At 36.2% G+C, this 13,271-nt stretch overlaps 1 protein-coding gene across 3 annotated transcripts in view; it reads right to left on the reverse strand.

Annotated features, from left to right (window-relative positions):
* The window catches only part of LOC135214730 (transformer-2 protein homolog alpha-like), a 264,938-nt gene that overhangs the window by 42,981 nt on the left and 208,686 nt on the right, over nucleotides 1-13,271 (reverse strand). For 2 of the 3 annotated variants that reach the window (XM_064249068.1, XM_064249069.1), the window contains exon 5: nucleotides 1,558-1,593. The exons of the other annotated variant lie outside the window; for it this stretch is intronic. In XM_064249068.1, coding sequence (XP_064105138.1) covers nucleotides 1,558-1,593 — 36 coding nt within the window. The remainder of the gene's footprint in view (nucleotides 1-1,557; nucleotides 1,594-13,271) is intronic. 3 annotated transcript variants of the gene reach the window in all.

The raw sequence follows: 13,271 nt of genomic DNA on the forward strand, positions 1-13,271 counted from the left end.
TAGGTTAATGCAGTAATAGGTTAGTAATTTTAGGTATATTTGAAGTAGGATGTTATTAAAGGTATACATTTGGCATCTGAACTTTCAAGATAGGCAGTAATAAGCATTTTTAGTGGTGGTTTTAACTATTCGCAGGGGTGTCTGGTACACAACCCCCACGAATACGGGGGGAACACTGTATTAAGTTGGGTATTGAATGGTCCAAATTGTTGTATTTCATTGTTTATTGGTCAATTTAGCTTGGTTATAAAATTTACTGGGTTGTTTTTGTAGGGGATGGAACAAATTAGGCAATTTACATGTAAAATGTGGTTCAAGATACGAAAAGCTCAGGTTACAAAGGCCGCCTCGGAACGGATTAATTTCGTATCCTGAGGTACCACTGTAGTATATTACTAGTAAATGACTAAGGTGAATGTGGACCTACGTTTTCACAGAAATCAAAAGGGTGGAGGCTGATGAAAAATATGATGATTACAAAGAGGAAGATGACGACACTTGACAAGCTCTCTTCCTCCGCGACTTCTCCAAATTCTACAACACTACTTCTACTGGATGAGATACGTTTACCAGCAGGAATAGAGTTAATAATCACAAGGCAGCAACAAAGGTTTTGTCCAGTGACGAAACTCCAGGATAGCAGCGGCAAATGAATATGATTTCCAGCAGGGGAACAATGCACACACTCAAGGACAAATATCACAGCATGCTACAACGATTCACAGGTACAATTCCAAGGTTAGGATAGTCAACGCAATGAGATATCCCACCATCTACTGCTGCAATCAACTATCACCACTGTTAGCCTGTAAAAGAAAGCAATTATGATTTCAAAAAATAAGGTTACTCCTCTCACATCCAAGGGCACCGCTCTCTGAAATGAAAGGAGATCCCTATCTTCGTCCGATGGCTATCGAAAGGACAAATAAGAGGAAATACCAGAAGAAACAAAGGACAAACCTCCTTAGTTCCCCACAGTAATTTCAAGCGTAAGCGTAAATTTCGGATGAATACATTTCTCGTCCTAAAGTTAAAGGGTGAAAATATGAAATAAGGGTGTTGGCACACCCTTGCTGCCGACCCTTCACACAAAGCAGAAAGGCAGCTAGCAAGGCTATCACAAAAAGTGGGTTTGTATATTAATGATTAAAGTCAATTAATTATCAATAAATACAGTATATACATATTCATTCAAAATAACAAATTAAAGATCCCACCGGGAAAATTGTAATTAACGGCTAGTCAGCAAGAGCTCACAAACATATGTCTTCATCGGAAGAGTGTTTACATTCGGGCAGGCAGGCCTACCCGCCTACCAGATGGCAGTTACTACCAAACCACCTTGTTCAAGAATTTAACGGCTGTATTCTAGCCTACGCTAAAAGTAATTCCTTACGTAAGGGACCGAGGGTTTGGATATCGTGTAGGAACAAACTGTATTAACATGTTTTTTTCATTTACAATATATTGTTTAATGATAACCATATTCCACAAAACAAATAAAAGAATAAAGCATTTCAATATAAAATTTAGCATAAAAGATGTACATAATCGTACGTCACTGCAGTGATGTCGTGCGCAGCTGACTTGAGACTGAACGAGGGAGCGTTGATATGTTGGTTGAGGAGAGAAGGAGAAGAGAAAGTTCAAATATTACTTTATGTATGTAAAAGCAATAACAATTCACATAAATAAAAGGGAATTTCACAATAAATTTAACATAATAAAATATGAAAACAATGAAGTGCAATAGAGAAACAATAAATAAAAGTCTTAATTGAGCCAGTGTTGGGTGCACCAAGTGAGACTGTATAGTTTAACCATATTCAGCAAAATAGTAAATGAAAGAACAAAACTTTCCACGATAAAATATAGCAGAAACAATTAACAAAATCATTCGTTATGAACAGCTAACTTGAGATAGAGGGAGGGAGGATTTTTATTTTTGAGGAATAATAAATGAATGATTGTAAGTTATCGTGCGTCATGATATTGCTGTGGAGAGAAAAGAGAGTGAAATCTTTACTATATGTAAGTACAGGAAGTCTCAATTCACATAAAAGTAAAATGATACTTCACAATAAATTTAACATAATGATGAAACATGAAAACAATCAAATGCAATAAAAAAAAAAAAAAAAAAAATCTTACTTGAGCCAGTATTTGGTGCACCAAGTGAGACAATAGAGAGAGAGGAGAGGGAAGACGCAGGTCTGCTCCTATTGACTTACCAGCTCAGCTGGGATGATTATTCACCAGTTCCTTTCACTTTCACTCAATTTGCTCAAAACACTTTTCTTTGTTACGGTAAAATACCTATCTAGTGACAACTGCTTTTTACGATTTTTTACCACTGTAAAAGTAACTCGGCTCCATAATAAACACACTGGTGCTGTGTTCAGCTTCTGTGTCTAATTGTATGTTGAAATGACTTCCTTGTGAAAAGTTATTTAATCTCATTTCCTTTTTTTGCATTATTTACTTATTACTTATTTGTTTGCAAAATCCTCATGTTTATTTTAAATTCTGCCGTTTGCCAACAGTAAGTTGATCTTTTTCTGCATAATTAATTTCTTTCATGCACATACTATCTAAGTGTAAACACGTCAACAATTATGCACACTGATTACTCACTCTTTCTCTTTCTCTCAGAAACAATCGGACACACACACACAATCTATTCCTTTGATTATCCTTGTAAAATTTGAAAAAAAAAAATTGATTTTGTTATCAACCTTTGCTTACTACAACCATTTTGGTTTCCTCAAAGGGTTCCTGCCTCTCCTCCCTCCATCCCCCAGCTGGCTGTGCGCCATTTTCACCGAACAGTTTGTAAATCTTACATGTAAACAAAATTTTGTGGAAAGTTTACACCATATCACGTGCAGAGTGTGTGTGTGTGTGTGTGTGTGTGTGTGTGTGTGTTCTACCTCAGAATTAATATATTTTTGTATATGTTAACCAAAGGGGAATTTTTTTAATCAATAAGAAATTCGTATCGACTAAAAAATTCCCCTTCGGTTAACATATGAAAATATTTTAATTCTGAGGTAGAGCAAATTAGATATTAAAAGACATTTGTAGCTTGATGTACACATATGAATCTTGGTAATATGGTATGACTCATATATATACAGGTAGTTGTCGACTTACAACCACAATTGGTTACGACCAACTGGTTGTAAATCAATTTGGATGTAAGTTGGCCCATATTAATTTATTGTAAGAATATTATACTAGCCTAGCCTACTCTAGGGTAATCAATAACATCTTTATATATAGGGTAGCCTAGCCTACACTACACAGCATACTTTATACATATAGGGTATAGTAATTATTGATTTCAGCTAATTCTCTAGGTTCAAAGCACATTGGCTTATGATAATCAGTACAAAGAGAAACTGAATAACATTTAACAAGTTAGCCTCGCGTATATGATGATGATGATGATGTTATCATGGTACATATATTGTATATATACAAATACAGTAGCCTAGCCTACAGTATACTACACATATGATATAATTTAGTAGTTTATTAATATAAACCAATTTTGGAGGTTCAATGCATTCTGACTATGGTATATCAGTAGGAAAAAAAATTGGACACGAAACAGGAATCAGATTCAGACTGACACCGACATACCTAATTGAGCGATGTCAGACTGCTAACAGCTACATATATTCATGAAATAAAAACAATGAATATGCATCTTTTCCATGAATCTTTTTAAAAGTTATACATTACTGTATCCAATAATACTGTATGTATTCTCATATTATTGAATCATAAAATACTAACAAAGTGGTCAATATTTTGGTTTGGAAATCAGCTGACGGCAAATACGAGTTTAGTTCGCCGTATTTAACTCAATTCGGAGCGAATTGACTTGCTTCTAGATAGCATAAAATATCTAGATACTTTAATTATATGAGAATAGCATAAAATATCTAGATACTTTAATCATATGAGACAAGGTAATTTGTCATTATACGACGTGTTTTAAAGTCGAAATATGAATTTAATACGTCTCGTGAACTAAATGATTTTTTCGTTGACAGATTGGGTTGTGGGCATGTTTATTGTGTAAAATTATTATGTGATTCCATTCGGTATTTTCACTTGATTCTTCGTAATATGAGCTTTACCGTTAGTTACATTACTTATCTTTTATCAGCGTGAAAACAACAGTAAAATGTGTTCTTTCAAGACCTGAAGTTTTGATTAAAATTATTCTCTCTCAATTTTATCTACGGTTGTGTTTGATGGCATAAGTTTACTGGAGTTATATCGTTGTTGCCGATGCATGATAAGTCATTAGCAGCTCGAAAAGTGAGCCGAGTGTGAGGAGAGGCAGGAGCTGGGGAAAAACTGTCGTATGATCAACTGACACTATTCTTTCTTGCTCAAGTCGCTTCCCAGTCGTTTTAGTTGTGGGTGGTCGTGAAGTCGATCAGTCGTAACTCGCAATCTGTTCCAGAAGGCTGTTCGAAATAGTTGTTGTTCAAAATAAGAAACAAATATCCTTTTAAGAAATAAAAGGAATCTGGATAATTCTTTCCAGCCAACCCAAAAAGTCCACCTTTTCACATATGTTCTATTATTAATGAGTTCAAAAGTTAAATTAAGTGTGTTAAGTAATAAAACAGTACATTATATGAACTAAAATTTTCTAAAAAATTTTATTTCTATCTACAATTTACAAACTGTTTGGTGAAAATGGTTCACAGCTGGCTGGGGGGATGAAGGGAAAAGAGACCGGAAGCCTTTGAGGAAACCAAAAATTTAATGGTTGCAGGAGGCAAAGGCTGATAACACAATCGATTTTATTCACATTCTAAAAGGATAATCAATAATGTAAGTATCCGAATGTGTCTGTGAGAAAGAGAGTAAGTGCCATTAGTGTGTTGAAGTGTTTACACTTGGATCTTATGAACAAAAAGCGATTAATTACGCCACGTTACATCAACTTACTGTTGGCAAACGGCAAGAATTTAAAATTAACATGCAGATTTTGCAAACAAATAAGTAATAAGTAAAGAATGCAAGAAAACGAGAGAGATATATAACTTTTCACAAGGAAGCAGTTTAAACAAACATCTGAAGGCACGCAGAAGCTGAAAGCGGCGCCAGTGTATTTTTAATGGAGCCGAGTTAGAATTAGTGGTAAAAAAACATAAAAAGCAACTGTCACTAGATAGGTATTTTACCGTAACAAAAGAGATGTGATTTGAGCAAATAGAGTGCAAGTGAAAGAAACTGGTTAATAATCATCCCAGCTCAGCTGGTAAGTCAGTAGAAAGCAAACCCTTGTCTCCCATTTCCTCTTCTCTCTATCGTCTCACTCAGTGCACTGAACACTGGCTCATGTAAGCTATTTTTTTTTTAATACTGTATTGCATTTGATTATTTTCATGTTTTATCATTATGTTAAATTTATTGTGAAATAAGATTTTATTTTTTATGTGATTGGTCCTGCTTTTATGTACAAATTACAGTAAAGATTTTACTATCTCCTCTTCTCTCCTCAACAATATCACAGTGCATGATAACATAAAATCATTCATTCATTATTCCTCAAAAATATAAGATCCCTCCCTCTACCTCAAGCTAGCTGTGCATCACCGCAATGAAGAATGATTTTGTTAATCGTTTATGCTAAATTTTATTGTGAAAAGCTTTGTTCTTTCGCTTACTATTTTGTTGAGTGTGATTAAACTATACCATCTCACTCGGCACAATGACCACTGGCTCATTCAAGACTTTCTTTATTGTTTCAGCATTGCATTCGATGATTGCTTTCATATTTTATCATTATGTTAAATTTATTGTGAAATTCCCTTTTATATGTGAATTGTTATTGCTTTTACATACATACATACAACAATATTTCAACTCTCTTCTTCTCATTCTCTCCTCAACATATCAATGTTCCCTCGTTCAGTTTCAAGTCAGCTTTGAGTGACGTCACCGCTGTATCATACGATGTTGTACATCTTTTATGCTAAATTTTATATTGAAATGCTTTAATAATTAATGAATTTTTTTTAATATGGTTATCATTAAACTTTATATTATAAATAAAAAACATGTTAATACAATTTTTCATGTAGGATGCTGTAGGTCGTTGAATACAAGAATAAATAAGATAATCAATTATAAACAAGATAATCGGACAGTTCGAATTACGAGCATTTGTTCAACAAATGATACAAAATTTTCCAGATAATTTCATTCAAAAAACGGAATATTTGACATAAGAGAAGTTCGCCAAACGAGGTACCACTGTATATATATCACTGACTATTTCAAGTTCTGTATACTGTTCAACTAAAACCAAACATTTCTTTAAAGAATATCGCAATTATAGACTGCATACAAATACTATGTTATACAATGGACGGATATGGACGAGTCGTAATAACAAGTTTTGAGTGGTTGACGGATTTACTCATGGCGAGTAACAATTTTACATGGCATTGATTTGAGGGGGGGGAATTGGGTGGGAAAGAGGTGCCATCATACTTCTATAGACCATAAATTTACGAATGGCAACTTTTAGACTGGTTCAGATAAAGTGGGCACCTCATGACAGTTAGTTGTGTACTACTTGACCTCAAGGAGAGTTGTACAGTAAGCGTCAAAAGTGAAGCTACAAATTTAAAAATTTATCGTACTTCTTTAGAAACTCGTAGGGTTGCCAGTTAGTATATTTTATTCCAATTATTGTCATCCTCTTCAACTAATAATAAGCATCAGTGATTAACTGTAGAACCACAGAAGGTATTTCCCCAGTGAATGGTCAATGTTAGTTCAATAATTGTTTATTAACACAAGAAAAAGAAGAAGAACAAGAAAAAAAAAAAGAATTTTCCTATAGAAACATCTGCAGCTCTCAATGTGTGATATCAGGTGTTCACCATAAGTGGCAACAGGAACCGAGTGCATAAGCATTGGCCCAATGTGATTTGTAAATTAACTTTCTACTTTTATAGTGTTATATCGAAAGTTATGATTTCTTATGATAAAGCACAAAGAAGTTTAGCAACTGGTTAAATGAAATATAAACAAGACACAAGTTGGTGGAAAAAAATCCAAGTTATATGTAAGGCCTATTTCAATAATCAAGAAAATATATTTTCCAGCTTGATATTTCATAATTTCATAGAATTTCTCAATTCTGCAAATTTTTGCATGTGGAATTGAGTTCAGGGTCGCATCAAGTATTTTTGCAAGGTTTCCACCTTCTTTTTCAGTGAATAACTGAGACTATGCATGTCTATAAAATCCGGTGTGTGAATATGCTTGGAGAGCATTATTTTAATTTGAGTATCTCCTGTTATACTCTCTCTCTCTCAGGACCTTTTTATCTAGTCAGGAATAAACAGAGGCCTGTTTTCAGAATCAAGCACTAGGTCTATTGGTCATGCTCGGGTGCTTCTTACTCATGAATTTATTGTACAATAATGCTTGACGGGATTGAACTGATTACTGGTTGACTGTGGAAATATGAATTTGGGTGATATCACGCCCTTATGATATGCCTACTTACACAAATTCAGTCAAATTTCACGGTTGTAATATGATTAGAAGATTTGAGATAAAAGGTTGAAGTGAAATAGGTGGAGTTAGGATTGTGGATAGCAGTAGAGGCAGAGGGGGGAGGAGGGTTGGTTGGGGGTCTGTTTTCTCCCTACTTAACCAGGTGGTGATTTTACGGGTGTTCTGTTTGCTTGTGACCGTCTTCCTTATTTTTTATAAGAGTCTGTTTCCCAGGTGCAAGGCCAGGTCCTGGTATGTCCTAATGGCTCTATCTTTACCTAAATAACCTATGGCCCTCCCTGAAGGTAGCAGCAGCAACAGCCTTTCTCAAAGATGGTGTTCTATGCTCGGTTTCACATGCTCTTTTTTTGCTCTTTTTCTCTTTCTCTTATTTTCCTCTCTTTATCTCCTGGAAGAATCTTTTTTTTTTTCTCTTTATTTAGCTCTCTTCTCTCCCTGAAGAATTTTTGTACATTTATTTTTGCCTTCTTTCTCCTTTTGTTTGGATATCTAGATGGTTGTAAACATGATTTTCCATTAACAAGGTTTCATTATTGTGTTCGTCCAGTGGCTGCGACTACGGCTGATGCTGGGGGCCTGGTAGGAACTGGCTGGCGAGGGGGTATTAGGGCAGTCGCCCCCTCTCGAGTAGGACACAGCTGGGGATCCATAGGTTGGGTAGATAATGTTACGTTTGTGTCGTGGGTTGAAACCGAAGCCAAAGCTGAAGTATAGTCTGAACAGTCAGGTCCTAGAAGCTAAAATCAGAACTGGCAACCACACCCAACTTCTCTGTTGAATCTAGGTGCATTCATGGTTGATTATGTTTAATGTTACGGAGATTTTCCTTTATGTTCTATTAATACTTGCATGGTTTTATGCATCTTCACTAAAATAACTGATATTACACTATGATGTTAAATGTTTGTTTCCGCATTCCTCGAAATATACATAGGCAATGTTGGCAACCCTGTGTTTAATGAAAATTTCAAATTGTTTCGTTTCTATAGTTTCAAGTAATTACTACACTTTGAAATAATTACTATTACTGTATTTCTTCTTGTGACTGTTATAAATATCAAAGATTTTATATCTGTGCATCATATGTTAGCTTTATTTTGTTCGATAGAGCTTTCAATGTAGAAAAAAATGTAATTTTTGCAAATAAAAGTGCAAAGAAATACATAAGAAAAGACATACTGCTAACTCATTTGTTGAACATTTCTTATGTCAAACTTTCTGTTTTTCAAACAAAAGTTTCATGAATATTTTTTATAGTTTGTCGAACAAATGCTTGTACTTCGAACTGACTGATTATCTAGTTTATACTTGTATTCAATGGTCTACTGGGTCTTACAAGTTAAACTATACATCTTTTTTTTTTCATTTACAATACATAGTTTAATGATAACAATATTTGACAAAATAAATAAAAGTATAAAGCTTTATATAAAATTTAGCTTTCAATATAGCATTTAGCATAAAAGATGTATAAAATCGTACAGTGACGTCACGGCCAGCTAACTTGAGACTATACGAGGGCGCATTGATATGTTGAGGAGAGAAGGAGAAGAGAGATTTAAAATATTACTGTATGTATGTAAAAGCAATACCACTTCACATAAAAAGGGAATTTCCCAATAAATTTAACGTAATGATAAAATATGAAAACAAGCAAATGCAATACAGAAAAAAAGAAAAAAAATGACAGAAAAATACCAATCTAGTGTCAATTGCTTTTTACAATTTTTTACTGCTGTAAAAGTAACTAACCTCTGTAATAAACAAACGGGCTCTGTGTTCAGCTTCTGCATGCCTTCGATTGTTTAAACGGCTTCCTTGTTGTTACGGACTCTGTGATCTTAGAGACAATGTTACGGTGTCGAAATATCCTGGAAAGGGTCGACACAGTGTTACGGCCTCTGAGAGAGGTCCGCTTCAGGTTCGATATGAAATAAATAAAAAAAAAAAAAAATTTCAACACCAACAGTTGAAACTGGGGATACGAATATAGAAAGAAACACTAACACAACAAAGGTTTATTTACAAGCTTACTAACAAAGGTAAATGCAGAATGGTATCTCCTATTTACATAAAAAGATAGGATCTTACACTGCATGAACTGGGGGAACACTGAGGCAATTCAAATACTTGCTAGTCAATTTGGTAATCCGAGGCGGTGGCTTCACAAAAGGGGAGCGTTGTTTGCAGACGTCCTCTTGACTCCGTATTGCGGAAAATAGTCTACTTGTAAGGCAGGAACTTCCCAACTCCTCTAGCGGGACCTTTTCTTCTCTGAAGTCTGGTCGACGTCGAGATAACACTAGATAATTCGTCCACTCCTGAAGACGACTAGACCAGTATCCAACCAACTCTCGAGCAACTTTTTTTCTGATTGATACTTCGTCGGTTCTTTCGTCTCTAGTCTCTCTCTGACGATCACTGCTGCTGATCTCTCACTGATAATCTGATCTGTGGCTCTTACTGAGGATATCTCTCTGTGACTAACTGGAAATCTCTCTCTTACGATCTCTCTCTATACATCCTCCGATCACTGCTCTCCAAAGTTCGTTCGTCGCATTTATATGACACCCTTGGGGCGGAGCCTACGGCAAACGTCACAGACTTGCGAGATTTCTAGAAATTCTTAGATGAATCTAGACGAGGTATTGCATCAGAAATCGCGGCGTTTCTCACGTCCCGACGTGTTCCACAACACTCCTGCCGATTCTAGAACCATCATGATAACAGGTACCTCCAACACATTGCGCTGACGCCTCCTTGCTGCCGAACTTCTCGAAAATGCGTTCTCCTTTCGTTTAACTTCCTTTACTATGAAGCAATTACCATCACACGCCCCCCCAAGAGAAAAAAAATTGAAATCAACTGATCTTTTTTTTTCTAAAGAGAAGCAAGAATTAAACAGCGGGGAAACAATTCTGCATAAAGCTTTAATACTTCTTCATTCACTCAACCACTCGTGCCAAAACAGAAAACGGTTACTAGGCTACTCATTCTGAGAAAAATCTCTGGAGGCTACTAACTATAACATTATCCTTCTCTATTACTTTTTCCGTTTTCTGAACTCTGATTAAAACTTATAAATACTAAAACACCTCTTGTGTTTTTTCTCAAAACTAATCTCACTCAGTAACACTGTTACACGGGCGGAGGCCACGGCACAGGGCGTTGTTTATAATTCTGAAGCAAATTTACATTCATTGCCTTTGCTCTACTCTTACCCACATTAATTCTATGATGTATATTTCCCCTCTCCTCTAACACTGAAAAAGGACCGTCGAAATTATGAGATAAAGAGGAACCTTCTTTCTGGACTAGTACTAAAACTATCTCTTACACACAAACTTCTCTCTTTAGCTCTAAGATCAGGATTTCCTTCAGTTCCCCCTTGACTTCCGTTCGGGTTTTCTTTTGCTAAGTGCCAAGAACTTCCATTCTCAGAAAGCTGCCAAACATCTTAGATTGTTTTTATAATACTCAAGATTAGTTATGCAATCATCTCTACCCTTACTTCTAGGCAAAGTTCCGAACATTACACAACGGAACTCCGGTAATTACTTGATTCAATTTCCCGGCAATTTGGTATTCATGACAGCTTAAAACATATCTCTTTACATCAATTTTCATTTTAGGCCAAAAGTACGCCCTACTAATACACTTGAAAGTTTTATTTACTCCCAAATGTCCTTGCTCATTGTGTGCTAACTTCAAAACTAGTTCACGAAGCTTCCTAGGAACTACTAATTGTTCTGTGACTTCCCCTTTACTACCTGACTTCGGTCGAACTTAACGACACAAAACTTCGTCCTTTAAACAAAAAGTTTCCTTACACACATCATCGAGATCATCATCCAGCTCACATTCAAAAATTTGGGTTAGTGTCTCATCCTCTCTCTGCAACTTGACTAGCTCATCCTTATCCAAAACGTTAAAGCCTAATTCATCACCGTAACTAGGACTAGATACCTGTACATTTACTATGTTACTTCCAACAGCTACACCTTCCGTTTGGCTATCACTGTCCATGATAGAGTTAGGTCTCTCAGCCACACTCATGCCAAGATCAACCTCGCTACCTCTATCACACTCGTTCGAATCCACGAACTCACTCACGTTCGAATCCACAAACTCACTCACGTTCGAATCCACGAACAAATTATGACCGTAGTCTACGTCTGTATCTAAACCCGACCTAGTTACTACCATTTCAGGCACTGGAATATTCCTCACAACAGGATTCAAATTCTTGGATAAAGCCAAGTCGTTACCGACAATAATGTCAACGCCTTCAACGGGCAAACTGTCCACAACGGCAAGTTTCACTTCTCCTGACACTACCTGACTTTCTAATTCAACTTCAACAAAGGACAAAGAACACAAGTGTTAGGAAATCCACCTAACATGACTTTCTCTTCCATATTGATTTCTGCCCTGTTCGGCACACACTCATTCCTTATCAGTGATACAGTGGCCCCTGTGTCTCGAAGCAAGACCACTTCTCTCGAATCTACTCCTCCAAGAGAGCAAACTACGCCTTCCGACAGAAATTAACCAAAAATTTTCCTAGTTTCTCTCATCACATCATTCCTACTTGATGAAAGGTTAACTAGAGACACTGGTTTCTTACTGTCCTTCCTTTCTACTGCACAATTCCTCGCTAAATGCCCTTTCCCATTACATCGGAAACAAGTTAATTCTGAGCCACTAGATGCCACCTTACTCTTACAAACCTTAGATGTAAGACCAGGTTTTCTGCATGTATAACAGGAATAGTCACTTTTACTCGCATTGCTATTACTAGGACTAAAACCTTTACTGCTTTGTACTCTACCAGACGAAGGATCGTTTCGTTTCTTACTAACACTCAAATTATGAGTTAGACTATATTCGTCAGCTAGCCTAGTTGCTCCTGCAAAAGATACTTCTCTCCTATCCTCTATATAAAGTTTAATCTCAGGGGATACGTTATCTTTGAAGTTTTCTAACAACACTAAGTTCTTCAAGCCGTCAAAATCCTCAACCTTAGCAGAAGTTAACCAATCAAAAAACAGTCTACCTAACTTCTTACCGTATTCTACATACGTAATATTTTCATCCTTTCTCAAATTTCTAAATTTCTTACAGTACGCCTCCGGTACTAGCCTATACGCGCTAAGAACAGTTTCTTTCACAATATCGTAATTATCACATTCCTCCTTAGACATGGAACTATACACAGTAAGCGCCCTACCACTCAAAACTGACTGCAAATATAAAGTCCACATTTCTTTAGGAGAACCTACTCGTTCCATTAACTTCTCAAAACACATGAAATATGTCGTAACATCTTCCTCATCAAACTTTGGTACTAATCTTAACACTGCACTCATATCTAACGTATCGGCTCCGTTTTCGTTCTCGCCTGACCGACTGTTACGAGTACTTTCCCTTAACCGAGCAATTTCCAACTCATGCATACGCTCTTTCTCTCTCTCCTCCTGCTGCATTACCAACATTTCTCTCTCTTGCTGCATTCTCATTGCTTCTCTCTCTTTCTCTTGCTGCATTTTCATTACTACTTCTCTCTCATACTTTTCTCGTTCTTTCTTCTCAACATACTCACGGAGATCATTCCCCTCTAGACCTAGTAGCCTACCCGACTCAATAAACTCTTTCACCATCTCACTCATTCTGATTCTTTCTATATCCTCCCTGTTTCAATCTGTTAA

Source organism: Macrobrachium nipponense, chromosome 46, assembly GCF_015104395.2.
Source record: "Macrobrachium nipponense isolate FS-2020 chromosome 46, ASM1510439v2, whole genome shotgun sequence".
Classification (NCBI taxonomy): Eukaryota; Metazoa; Arthropoda; class Malacostraca; order Decapoda; family Palaemonidae; genus Macrobrachium; species Macrobrachium nipponense.